The sequence below is a fragment of the Amphiura filiformis genome, chromosome 16 (genome assembly GCF_039555335.1).
Source record: "Amphiura filiformis chromosome 16, Afil_fr2py, whole genome shotgun sequence".
Taxonomy (NCBI): Eukaryota; Metazoa; Echinodermata; class Ophiuroidea; order Amphilepidida; family Amphiuridae; genus Amphiura; species Amphiura filiformis.
Window position 1 is genome coordinate 10,460,290 of NC_092643.1, and position 14,824 is coordinate 10,475,113.

Sequence of the window (14,824 nt, forward strand, 5' to 3'; positions counted from 1 at the left end):
TATATTGAAGTTCTGGCAAAACTGTATCCAGGCCGGGCACCCAGAGATATCGATCCACAATGCTAGTATTTCACGCGTGGATTTGAAATTTTTTCAGCTGGTAGTCAAAAATTATGGAATCAAAACGGAAATTCTGACAAAACTATCATGCATACATCACTTTAGATCTGAAATCGACCAAGTAATAATGACACACGGGCAATTCTAAAACAACATCTTTTGCACAGAGTTCAATGGGATTTGAAAAGTAAAGTGGCAGTTGAAACTCTAGTGATAACACTTTTACAATGCATCATGGGGCTTCCTTAAATCATCCTCTGGTTGAAACTCTAGTGATAACACTTTTACAGTGCATGATGGGGCTTCCTTAAATCATCCTCTGGGCTGGTACGTTCAATCTTTGACAATTCAACAGGAAGGCCTGTTTCCATTGCTACATTCTTGATGTCTTATATTAAACGAAAGTACGATTGCCGGATTCCGAATGATATTGTTGATTGTAACACATAATAAGTTATATATGTTAAAGCTTTGTTTTACATTACCTAATTACAATTGGGTGAACAATGTGTTCGTATGTTTACTGCGCTCTGTACAAAATAGAAGAATAACATTACATAAAACCCTCCACCACTAAATACTTACAAATTAATACATGAAGAAAATAATATTTAAACTGGACTACTGCCTAACATTTTGTGTCTTGAGCTGTTTAAGGTGGTTATGCAGGCATTATAAAAGTGCTCTAAACAGATTAATTGAGTAGACCAAAGTACACTGATCAATATGCCTTTTCTTTGGAATCAATCGGACATAGGCCTACGGTTTTCAAAATACATAAATTTATATTTTCTTTGTATCGTATTGTCTTTATCAATAATCAATCAAGTCAATAAGCTAAAATGACTGGAGAAGCTCATTAACATATAATTTTTGCCAATATTTTGCTAAAAATCCATGCATAAATGTTCGGGGTACTTTTATTTTGCATAAATTTGCCCTGAAACTTGGTCAAAGTGTTTCTAATATGTTTTAATGTATTATATAGTGAAGGCCAAGTTCAATAATAAACAACCTGTTTTACATCCGACTTATTCAAAACAAGGTGGAGGAAAGGGCATTTTATTTTTAGAGCAGAATCGTGAATACCCATAATTATAGTTATTCTAGCATACACTATGTCTGCACAAAAGAGGAGAAATCTTTTATTTGTTATACTGACATATAGGACCCCCTTATTTATCTCAAAACATTCCTAAAGTGTTTCTAGTTTATTAGCAAGGCTATAGGAAGAATATTTGTTTTGTTAAAATAACTGACTTTCACAAAATACAAATTTAATTGAAGAAACCTCAACAAAGGAAACAAAGAAGACGTGAAACATGTTAATTTTGTTTATTTGGCCTAACTTAAGGGCTATATGTTTTACATCCTACAGCATTATCGTTGCTCAACAATGTAAAAACATTTTTGTAACATTCCTAAAACATTTTTGAAAACTTGGTACAAATCATTCTAAACAGAATGTTATTTTGGAGTTGCAAAATATTTTGAAAAACATGTTTGTCCAAGTATTTACAATCACGTTTTTAAAATGTTTTCACGACCTTTATATAACGCGACATTTAAATGTTATTAAAATGTTTTACGTTCTTATAACATTCCAAAAACATTTTTGAAAACGTTGTACAAATCATTCTAAACATAATGTTATTTTGGAGTTGAAAAAATATTTTGAAAACGATGTTTGCTCCAAATATTTCGTTTTTATAAATATTTACAAATGAAGGTAAAATGTTTCTAGTAAATGGTTGAAATTTTAAACAGGGTCAGTCCATATCAAATCAACCAATTTCTGAAAAGTTCCCAGGTGACCCTCTCAGATTTTGATGAAATTCCATCAGAATATTCTTTTGTGGCCACAATGAACCCATACAAAAATTTGGCTTCATAGGCCATGTCGTTTTTGAGAATTTTGGCCCGGACCCCCCCTTTTGGCACTCGCGAGTGTCATTGGTGATTTTTACCAACTTTGGTGGCTCATAACTTCTTGTTCTGAACAGATATAAAGCTGCAATCTTGGATTCTAGCTAACCTTATGTCATATTTTCGGAATCTGGCTCTAAATTTCAGATATCTGCTTTCCTTGTTAAGTTATGTATTACTTTGTTTCGTGATGAAAATCGTGATGTTTTATTTCATCACTCACGAAAAATTGATTTTTTATGTATTACTTTGTTTCGTGATGAAAACCGTGATGTTTTATTTCATCATCACGCTCTAAAACAAACGATTTCTTATGCATTATATTTGTTTTGTGATGAAAATCGTGATGTTTTATTTCATCACGCTCTAAACAATAATTATAGTTACATGCATTTTAAGAAAAAAATCTTATTAAAACAGTATGTTGTTTAGAAAAAATGTAGAAAGTGATGATGATGATGATGATGATGATGATGATGATGATGATGATGATGATGATGATGATGATGATGATAATGTCTCCAAAAGTGTCCCGGGTTTTTTTTCTTGCCCTAAATCGTGCGTATATCTATAAAATAAGGCACTTCAATAATCAATAATCAGTCCCGCGACGGTCTCCGCTAACTAGCTACTAACTTGGGTTATGGGCGCTGATTTTCATGTTCACTGTCACTTACTCATCAGCGAAGTACGACCCTTTGTCAATCACCTTCAGTACCCCATTTCGGCATACTATATAAGAAACTCATCATGATGATCGAACAGAGAGTACTTTAAATGTAGCTTGTACCGTTTTCGTGTGGCATTCTTCAGAAGTGAGCGGTCCGTTTACCAAAATTTTCGGTCAAATCTCCATTCAATTAACACGGGAGTTGGCTAGCTATGCCTTGCCCTCACTCACTATTTTACCAAAGTACCACATTTCTGAACATCTAACCTATAGCTGTAATTTTAGGTCATGTACTTTTAATATTGGCCGGTTAACCCTAACCCTACCACAATATACTGCCGGCCATTTTGAAAAAGTCCACTGAACCAATGTAGATACATTTTATGCAAAAAAACCGGCAAAAAAGCTTTCCGGATTCGGTTTCAGCAGCCAAAATGGCTATAGAATCCACTCGTCTAATAAATGATTTGCAAATAATGCTATCATTTGCCCAGGTACGGTATTGTGCAAAATTTTACTAAACAGCAGAGTAAAATCTTTCCCCTTACTCAACACCGGGTAATTTTACTCAATTCATGTGATGTTTGGTTTATAATGTGATTTTTGGTTTACATTGTGATATTTTGGTTTAAAATGTGATTTTTGATCAAAAAATTAGTTTTTGGTCTAAAATGTGCTTTTTGATCAATAATTTGATTTTTTGTTGGTCAAAAATCAAAATGTGACTTTTGGTCAAAATTAATGTGATTTTTGGGTTGGAAGGTGTTTTTGGTCAAAAATGTGATTTTTTTTTTGTATGTATGATTTGTTTTCCTTTTCTAAAACATCTTGTTTTAAAATTGGGAAACAAATGATAATGACGTAGATATTCATTTGTTTTATACACATTACCCACCTAAAAAATGCGGACAGTCCTATATTTCATAATATGTATTTCGATTGAACATCTGCATTTTGTACCATTCAAAGAACAGTAGTTTTAGCTAGTAGTAACTATACAGTTAATATTGATGAGAATTTCAATAATATGATATTGGAATTAAATTCATAGTCCCTCTTTAAAAATAAAATGTTATCAATTTCAGACAATTGAGGCCCGATTTAAGGGGGTACTACACCCCTGGCCAATTTTGTGCCTATTTTTGCATTTTTCTCAAAAAATTATAGCGTATTGGTGAAAAGTAAGACATGTATATTATAGGGGCAAGGATTACAACTACTGCACTGAAAATTCAGCAACTCAAGCCAAGTAGTTATTGATTTATTGATCAAATATTGGGTTTCCCTCATTTTTGACTGTAACTCCACAACTGTTGTCTGTGCTGAAATAAAATTTCCAGTGCAGTAGTTGTAGTCCTTGCCCTGAAAAATTACAAAGTGATAAAAATCCTCACTTTTTCCTCAAAAATATTAATAAGAAACATACCAAATGAAAATATTACAAAGTGATAAAAATTTCGGGTTGGTACAATTTGTGACCCTAACTTCTCATACCCGACTTTTCAACCTAAAATTTTCAGCCAATATGGTACATATTTTCTAATGATTTAAGCAAAATATTTTTTTTAATTCTCAAAAACCCAACTTAACTAAATAACAAAAACTGATGCTAAACTTAAAATGTGTATCCATTATTTAAATTCAATCAATCCCGGAAATTAAGCATGTTATTAAAACCCTAAGCCACGGGTTGGTACAATTTGTGACCCTACTTCTCATACCCGACTTTTCATACCCCACTTGACCCGACTTTTTTTCGTTACAATAAATCTGTTCAAATATTTCAATGAATACTAAATAAAGTGTAAATGAAGTCTACCGAATTGACATGGCTAAATCAGTGTGATTAGTGAAAAATCATAGTTTCAAAGATGTTGTTTATAAACCTCGCTCTTCCTCGTTCGCTGCCATAGTCTCCAAACCAGTCGTTTGTAAGCTGTCGCATTAAGGTGGTATTTGAGGCATTTTGGAAGTGCTCTATGCATGTTAAAAATAATAGACTAAATGAGTAGGGCAAAGAACACTGATCAATACGCCTTACGTTTTAAGCTAAACAGACATATGGCTTTTATAATACACACAATTATATCTTTGCATTGTATTATTTTTTATCAATAATCAATGAACCAATATGACTCGAAAGTGCTCATTAACATTCAATAACATTTTTATTTAATAGAATACTGGTTTCAAACTTGGTCAAAGTGTTCCTAATGACTTCCAGATAATTAATTAGTTAGCTGCTCTACTTTGCATAATTAATTTTTCTATTCAAAAGCTGACAGGGTAGTATTTGCCTAATAAAAATGAACATATCTAATCAAAGAAATAGTTACGGGATCAAAAACAGGGAATCTATTCTATCCAGAAAATGAATAGTGTGAAATTAGAGTGAACGCTTCTTTAGTTTCTGTTGACTATGTAGAAGCCGACGGGGCAACTATTAAAGTTTAAGCTACTTAGAATATTTGCACTTGAATGAAAACATCCATTAGTTCATTCTGTTGAATGCCAATAATGAGTCTCCCCCATGTTTCTACCCCGGGTTTCTACTTTTCATGTTACTCTGGTTATTCGAAAGTATTTACACCTAAATGATAAAATTCTTTTATTTTGAATGCCAATAATGTACCTCCCCATGTATTGTGCTTCGACTTTTTATGTCGCTCTGGTTATTAAAAGTACTTTAGTTTCCGTCTTAGAGATGGAATATGTGGCGACCACACTATTAACTCAAAATCTTCCGAAAGTAATAAAATATCTATATTATAAAGAGTATACTATTAATTAAAAAGTTAGGCCTAAAACGAATTAGACCTAGTCAAACAAATCAAACTCAAATAATTTATTTTTAAATTACATACCTAAAAATCTTCTGAAAATCACAAACGGTTTTGTCTCAGCCATTTATTAATTTCTAGAATATGCCTCAAATACCACCTTAAGATCTACGCATGACGACATCATAAACTTATTTTTTATTGTCATTGCATGCAGTAGGCCTATTTAACTATTTTACTGCTAGCAACATTTGGCATTTATTTAACATTGACTTCAACGTATACAGCTGTATAGGGCTACCACCACACCAGGTTCAACAAAGTTTATAGCAGATAAAGGGCAACTAGTTATTGACTTTTCTCCTGGTAATCCTTCAATAAGCAAACACTCATGGTGTGCTCATGGTCTGAGCAAATAAGTCCGGGTGATTTGTATTGCACAGGGCTCAAAACTCATCAATGCTAATTATATCTCAATATCGCTGAACGAGGCTTTGAAATTTGCGTTAAAAAATGCTTGAAAATGCTGTTTTTTTAATCGATAATAAAGGAAATGTGTATGGCATTTGTTCAATATTTGATTACCTACTGAATACACTGCGAATATCTCACAAAACTTAAAAAATAAGTCGGGTCAGGTGGGGTATGAAAAGTGGGGTATGAGAAGTAGGGTCACAAATTGTACCAACCCCTAAGCCACGATGGGTAGATTTGTTTTTGATTACCCAGATCAGCTATAATGCGTATAATAAAGGCTACTGCGTGGAGGTGAGGTTTATGACCAAGAAATGTAAATATTGACTTTCCCTCTGTGTGTGTCATCACATGAACAATTACGTAATCGTATTGACTTTTGTTGAACCATGGTTGAACTTGTTAAAAGGTCAGTGAACTCATCATCACTCCTGCCAGAGACCATTTTCTCGGGGGGGGCCTGTGCAAGGCAACATGATTCAGCTTTGGCCCTTCAGATCTGTAACCTAACTTTTCCAAGCTGTCCCAAAAAATCTCTTTTCCCGTGAAAATTTGCTATCAATGCTAAAATGCGAAGGGGGATACCGGAGCCAGGGGCCAAAATTTCCACATCGCATCGTTCAACTAAAAAACATTAATTACCAGGACAAATGCGCGCGAAAAAATTGCAATGAACAAAATAATCATGTGCCATAAAATCGTGCCAAAGCCCACCCCTATAGCCAAAGTCATCCTTAAAGAACTAATATCACTTTCAAAACATACTGAATCTTCAATTATTAGGGGGGGGGGCCGAAAAATATTGAGGGGGGGGTTATAAAATTTTGGAGTTCTGAATATAGGGGATTCAAAAGTTTTGGGTGTATGAAGAGGGAGGTTAAAAAGTTTTTGTGCACTTAGAGAGGGGGGCTGTAAAAACTTTAGCAACATTAGTCCTGAAGCAAAAAATAAAGAATAGCCTCCAATATTTTCGTAAATGTTCCAGTATTAAAAACCAAAACTAAAGTTCATTCCAGATAAGGGTATTTATTTGATACAGTTAACATAATTTAACTACGTCCACGCCTAAACGCAAAACCTGCTATTTTTGAACTACGTCTGCGCCGACTGCGCCGACATAAAAACCAAGACCTACGGTCCAAACACTGCATGTAGCAGCAAAACACCGTCAAACACTTCTGGTATCAAACACAAAACAACATACCATCCCAATTCAACTTCAACGGGGACAAATCCCCTCCAACACTGCGTCCATGCCCCATTTATAAAATCACCCATTTTAATTACGACCACACCCAAAGCCCAAACATGCTAAATTTCGACTACGTCTGCGCCGACATTAAACCAGGACCTATACTTTGTCCAATTTACATGTACCAACAACAAATTCAAACACTATCAAACACAAAACAACATCTTGTAGGCCTACTCCTTCAACGCCATTGGGGGACAAATCCCCCCGCAATACTGCGTCCACGCTCCATTTTTAAAATCACCACTTTTAACTACGTCCACGCCCAAACGCAAAATCTGCCATTTTCAACTACGGCTGCGCCGACTGCGCCGACTTAAAAACCAAGACCTATGTCCAACATACTGTTCATGTAGGCCCCCCTACTGCCAGTCTGCCACCACATTCACACACAATTTAACATATTATACTAATTCAACATCATGGGCACAAATCCCCCAAACACTATGTCCCATTCATAAAATCACCAATTTTATCCACGTCCAAGCCCAAAGCCCAAACCTGTTAATTTTCAGCTACGTCTGCGCCGACTACGCCGACATAAAAACTAGACATAGAATTTGTCCTAGTAGGCCTATACATGTACCAACAACTAATTCAAATACAATCACACAAAAAATACCACATCTTGAACTCCTTCAACGGTATAACGGGGACAAATCCCCCGCAATACTACGTCCACGCCCCATGTTTAAAAACCTGTCAATTTTCAACTACGTCTGCGCCGACTGCGCCTTGTTAAAAACCGACACCTAGGGCCTATAGGCCTACTCCCGAGTAGTACCAGCAAACATACTTCCTTTGTTTCATCTGCAACTTAAATAATGCATATACGCTGCATTGATCAACCCCCCAATTTAAACTGCGTCCACGTCAAACGCCAACTCTGTCGGTTTTTCGACTACGTCTGCGCCAACTGCGCCCACAAAAAAACCAAGACCTATACTTAGTCTCCAGAATAACACACTCACAACATTACCATACACAAATCATTAAAACAGAATACCCCACTCAAGCACAAAACACCCTATTCCAATACATACAAACATGTTACAACTTTATACAACTATACCCCCGAGAGGGGTATTCTGTAGTTACTCCGACAGGTCCACCTCTTTCTCTGTTTCATCATCTGAACATTTTACACGTTCAAAGGTTTTGTCTTCCTCCAAACTTGTTGCGCTAATCTTCCACTCTAATAAGTAATAGAACACCATTGCCATTGTATACCATGTGATGCCAAACCATATCTTGTAGGCGACACAGAGGTTTGCAGTTCCAACAGCAAAAGCAATACCTATAACTGTGCCCCAATAAAATCGTAGGACTGAGAATGCTGCCTCCAGGTCATGTGGGAATAGAATGCCAAGAAGAGCTGTGTAAAGCAAATGGAAAAACCGGCTTGAATTGCACAGTAACACAGATAAATCCTTATCATACCCTTCACTAATTTATCACATGCTCAAAGGCGACGAAAACCAAATGTTTTACGGGCTCGACCGACCCAGATGATGCGTTTTGGGGATGAAAAAAGTGATGATTTTAGGAGATTTTGACGAAATTGTTACAACAATATCTCACAACAGATGGGGTACCCATTCGGACTCCCCAGAATGGCTAATAGATTCGTATTTGCCACTCTGCATTTGTGTGAAATGTTTTAAACGCACCAAGTCTGGGGAAATGTACCTAATCCCCGGGGGAGGTGCCATGGGCAATTGCAGTTATCCCCGCTCCCACATTTTAGATTCTTGAGCGTCCTGGCACAGAGGATGTTTAAAGACATTCCCACAACCCAATGGGGTTTCTGACCTTGTATGTCTGGGTTTTGTACACATGTGGTACAGTTGATCATACCTTGCATTGGGATTGTGTGCAAATATCTGGTGTTTTCATCCTATTATTTAACATTCAAAACATCGAGACTTAGGAATAAAATTAATGCAGTGGGACAATATGAATGTTTCCTGTAAGAAAATCAAATATCAGTCATAAGTCTCAACTATTAGCTCGTTGGCTGCAGTTTTAAAATGACCATTTTGTGTGTGTGGCAATGGGGACTTTGCCTTTAAAATTAGGTTATATTGATCAAATTTCCCAATCATAGTGCATTGTAGGAATGCCTTTAAGCCTCCTCTGGTCCTGGCATAAAAAGATGGAGTCAACAATATTAACTATTTTATTCTGGTCTGATTACTTCGAGTGAATAGTCGCGGGAATCGAGACCCATGCCCCGCGGTCATCTGCTTACGCCAAACTCAGCGCCAAACTATATTTCGAGCATGCGATGGTTGAGAATCAGAATGCCTTGTTAACTCACTTTTTAACCATTTTTAGATTTTGGTACCAAAATGATCGGCAACACCTACAGATTCTTAAAACCACAAATATTTGACTGCATCCAACATCCTATTGCAAATATCTCAATAGAGCAAATTTCAGTATATCTTTAATTCCAGTATCCTTTAAATCATAATTGACATTTGTTATAATGAATGTGATATAACCGTTTTGGTTATATATAGTACCAAATTGTATCAGACATTTACATTGTGAGTTAAATAGATTTAGTTTAAGAGGGTACTACACCCCTCGATAAATTTGTGTATATTTTTGCATTTTTCTCAAAAACTAAAAACACAGTGGTAACAAAAGTTATGTATATTATAGGGGCAAGGAATCCAATTGCTACACTGGAATTTCAGTGACCCAAGACAAGCGGTTCTTTATTTATGATAAAAGAGGTTACCGTTAGAATGTGCCTCATTTCCTATCATATATACTGAACCGCTTGTCTTGAGTCACTGAAATTTCAGTGTAGTAATTGGATTCCTTGCCCCAATAATATACATAACTTTTGTTACCAGTGTTATTATTTTTGAGAAAAATGCAAAAATAGTCAAATTACCACAGGGTGTAGTACCCCTAAAATTTCCTGGTTCTCAACCCGCGATTTGTATTCCTATAAACATATCGTTATTATATGTGATATATATATTTTATATATTTTAATAAATAAATTAATTAAGACTTTAAAAAAAAAATTATTTTATACATGTATTTTATTCTATATTTTACTACTTACATGAAACTTGTGCCTCTCTCAAACCACTCCCTATTCCGTACACCGTGCTCATCACATAAATTTCCCATCCAATAGCATTTTCTGGTCTCCATAGCAACATGAATATCATTAGGACAATCTGACAAATCCAAGCAACTGTTAAAACAATGATTCGTCCAGTTATTTTGACTAAGTAGCCAATCACGAAAGCTGATAGACCGGCTGTAGTGAAGAATACTGCTGTTACATACCCTATGGTTACTACGCCATCTGTACAGCCTGCAAAGGACTGCAAAAAAGAAAGAGAACTGGTGCTACCTTTATGTAAGCATTATCACGAATACCAAGGTTTGATTTTAGGGTTAGTATTAGGGTTTAGGGTTAGGGATATAAAATTTTCGTTAGGGATATAAAATTTTCGTGATGCTTAAGGGATCTAGAATGAGCGTTTATTGCGTTTCGACAGTATTTTTTGTGGGACATGAGAGCACCTCAGACCTATCGAATTTCATTCTGAATACGAAGCATGTCTTTCTGATATCAAATAATTTTCACTTTTTAAAAATCACAATATAATACAAATTTTATGACAAATTATAAAAATTTGATATTTTTCAAATTTTTGATATATAACAGTCCTCAAAGTAAATTATATAAATCTAATGACATATTCTTAAAGTGTATGTAGCTGGGAGGAAAAGCCGACGGTCAATTGAAAATTTTGACCTTTCATATTGAAGATATGGATTTTTTTCCCAAAAGACCTAATTTTTTTTTTTTTGGTGTTTTGGAAAAAAATCCATATATTCAATACGAAAGGTCAACATTTTCAATTGATCGTCGGCTTTTTTATCCCACCTACATACACTTTAAGTATAAATCATCAGATTTATAAAGTTTACTTCAGTACTGTTAAATATCAAAAATATCAATTTTAATGATTTGCCATAAAATGTGTATTAAATTGCGAATTTCAAAAATCTAAATTATTTGATATCAGAAGGACATTCTTCGTATTCAGAATGCAATTCGATATGTCTGATGTGCTCTAATGTCCCAAAATAAATACTGTCCAAACGTTCATACCCCAGCCCTTAAGGTAATGCCCCAAAAAGCTCAAAAATAGTACGCTTCATACTTTTATTAGAGGTTGTGAAGATTTTGTGAAATATAAATTATTTTGACAATAGTTATATATACACCATAACAAGATAGATTTTGACCATGCAGCCTAATAGCAAAAATACTCATGAATAAATAAGCGCAAATAATCGTCGAGCCAAGTGGGACGGTTTTTTAAAATTTATTTTAAGAAGTTATGAATGATAATTTTGCTACTGAATTATGTCTAGTTTTTGACTTGGGACTGAAAAACCACAATTCTAGGCACTGTGAACCAACACGACTACTTGGAACAGAACACGAGTATAGTTTAAGGACTTCCTGAAATAATGAAATTAATGATTCTTTGTGGTTTAGTTATGTTATTCATGCCCAAATGTCATTTTATGAAATTAAAAAGATATCTGATTAAACATGGTAAATGTGGTTTATATCATTTTAAAGAAATGTTTTTGAAGAAAAAACCCACCAACACATTATTTTGTCTTTGTTTGATATAATATGCTACAGTGTCCCAGTTGCCTCAATTCACCCTGCATTATCCCGGAATTGATATACAATATTCAAAGGGGCCCCAGGATTGACCCTTGGGGTATTCACGCTCGTACCTTTGTCACGTCACCTAAAAAGAAAGCCATGTCATATGAAAACAGAACAATCAACGGAAGTAGAAGCAGAAACCTGCTTGAAAATGCCACAGCAATCAGCCTCTTGATACCATAGTTACCATGCGCATCTCTAGTTGGTAGGTGGCTGCTAAAAGTTTCTAAACGGTCAATGAATACAATTGTTATAATAATACTTGTCATTCCGAATATTAAAAGCGCTACAAATATCGTAGTCCTGGTTTTATCATTAGGCAATTCAAAGTTGTTAATATTTGAATTGTTGCCATTAGTGATAAACATTGTTGAATCTATACAATTATCTCGGGCTCCACAATAAGTTGGAACAGATTGATTCACACGATTGTCATTTTCTTCCTGTCCATTTTGAAGCATTAGCGACATCATGATGCTTCCAGGCGAGATCCCAATGAAGTATATCATATAAAAAATGCCATTAAATCTGCTGATGATATGCTCCTTTAGTAGGTTACTCTTCGACGCATAACTTATAGCAATTGATGTTAAATATGTTCCTTGCGCCGTATAAAGTAATCCTGCTGAACTTCCATACACAATCGAGATTGGTATTAAAGTATAAAAGGTCGGATATAAATTAGCCGCAATAAATAAACTAAAACAAATTTCTCCGACAACTACAGCCCATTTTGTGCCAAAGAATCGCACTACTATTGACGCATAGAAACAGGAGAGAGCGCAGGAAATGTATACACAACTGAGGGAAGCTAACCCCAGACCACTGTCCATGTTTAGAGTGCTCTGCGTAGACTGGGTTGCTGTACTTGCGCAGACGATGATGGTTATGCTGAGTGAGAGCGCAATGAGGTTCTTCCAATGGATATCGATGCAACCAAACCATGACGACGACATCTTGGTTTGGTTTCACCTACAGCACCTCTGGACGTTCGTGGTCTTTCGCATTATCATGTTTACAAATCGGGGTTCACAAGTCTAATAGTTCAATAGTTCACACTGCACTGCACTGGTCAGATGCATGAAGATCTAGTTGCCGTGAAAATGGGCTAGTTGGTTTATGACGTTTTAACCGTGACAGAGTGGTCATGGTTGTGATAAATTATACGATGATATCTGATGGCGGTGCTTATATACACTGGGCAAACATTCAGGTTCATTTGCATAAATGTATAATTTAGTAGAAGAAGATTTTAATAGTAGAAGAACAGTGGTAAAATGTTGACGTAATATTTTGGGAAAAATGCATTATTAGTATCTATTGCTATACCAAAGTTTTTATTGCAATTTATATAAATTATTTATATGGTCCCAAAAAGGTGGTTTGTTACATTTTGATGTACAACATGGATTTCGAAACACTGTCTCTTGAGTATTCCTTCACTTAGAAGAGTTAAATTTAAAAAGACAGTAAAATATTTTTTTCGGCCCCTCACAATGAACACTGCCAACTCAGAAACTTTGTTCCTTTTATCTACTCTGTCTACCCAGTAATGTTATCTTATTTTACCAAGTTAGCAATAGGTATTTCCTTCATTTTGCCAATGCATGACTTTCTTTATTATACTCAAAAACGGATTTTATTATATATAAAAAGTTGTTTACGTGCGTATAGGCTCCTTCACAGCCGGTTTCTGTCCTGTATGTTTGCGATTTAGCCACATGCAGACTGGGTTGTCAGGGACTACCAGACAAAGTATCTGTTTTTGACTATAACAATGTCTGGATTTGGTACCTTATCAGAGTATACTGATAAGTGATAACATGATTAATTGGGAATCTGAACATAAACATTTATTTTGTAAACAGATAATGCTCTGTGATTATTTATGGATGAAAACTAAGAAAATTGCTATAAATGAAATAATTAATATATTAAACATACATTTTGTTTTGCCAACAATGAAAATCCGTTCACAAATAAAGTTTTTAGGATATATAGTATTTGACAAATGACATTAAATTCTACTTTTGAACACTGCCAACTCAGAAACTTTGTTCCTTTTATCTACTCTGTCTACCCAGTAATGTTATCTTAATTGGAACCCTAATTATTGGGTCAAGGCTATATCTGCATGGTAATTGAATAGGCTGGCCTGTGATAGTGGTATTGATTGTAAAAGCTTGTACTTCAACAAGTTCCTTGCTGGCGAGTTATATAAGCCAGAGTCAGGATGTTGGTATCATTATGCCTCAAATCACTAATTTATTGTAAGATCGATGCATTGTAAATTAGATATGGAAAGTTAGAACATTACTATAGGCCCACACCTGATCTGTGAACTGGGTTTTTTTAAAGACTCTTCTTGTTTCAGTTTTATCCACTTAATTAAAAACTGAAGTGTACTATTAAGACAAAAAAAAAGCAAACATATACAAAAGTTTAGAGTTATGAATTAGAGAGTTGACAGGAAGTTGTAAGAGTTAAATTGTTATGGGCATGTGTATAAAGCGCAAAAATGTTGAAGGTCAAGTCAAAGTCATCCGAGGTGTATTGTCGATCACTGACAATTCTGCGCCAAATTGTTAAAGGTTATCTGAGGTCGACTAAGTATATATGATTGGATTTTCAGAATGTTCAAAGTCGTGTCATTAAACGTAATCACAATTAAGCACCTAAACCATCATGGTCATATCAAAGTTAACAGTTACTGATAATTCGCCGCGAAGTGTTACGTGTAATCCGATTATGACTATGTCAACTGGATCACGCTTTTTAGTTCTGCACCACGATGGAAATGATCGCAACACAAAGTCTATGGCATTTACCTAGTACCAATGTCAATGATGCGTGATCCAGTTACCAGGGAGTTATGTAACCACTTTGCTGGCGAATAGATATTTGGATTGTCATGAATTGTTTATGATCACCCTCAG

The 14,824-nt window shown here is 35.2% G+C and overlaps 2 protein-coding genes across 3 annotated transcripts in view; one reads left to right on the plus strand and one right to left on the minus strand.

The window, feature by feature from the left end:
• The window catches only part of LOC140135537 (ganglioside-induced differentiation-associated protein 1-like), a 30,828-nt gene extending 22,434 nt beyond the window's left edge, over positions 1-8,394 (plus strand). For both annotated transcript variants that reach the window (XM_072157075.1, XM_072157074.1), the window contains one exon: positions 8,269-8,394. The gene's annotated coding sequence lies outside the window, so the exon portion shown is untranslated. The remainder of the gene's footprint in view (positions 1-8,268) is intronic.
• On the minus strand, positions 8,257-12,884 carry LOC140172419 (protein unc-93 homolog A-like). Its single transcript, XM_072195567.1, has 3 exons — positions 11,957-12,884; positions 10,248-10,515; positions 8,257-8,537 (listed from the first exon to the last, which is right to left on the minus strand). Exons 1-3 carry the CDS (start codon positions 12,842-12,844, stop codon positions 8,257-8,259), a joined length of 1,437 nt encoding a protein of 478 aa, XP_072051668.1. The 5' UTR covers positions 12,845-12,884.
• Between the last annotated feature and the right edge of the window lie 1,940 nt (positions 12,885-14,824).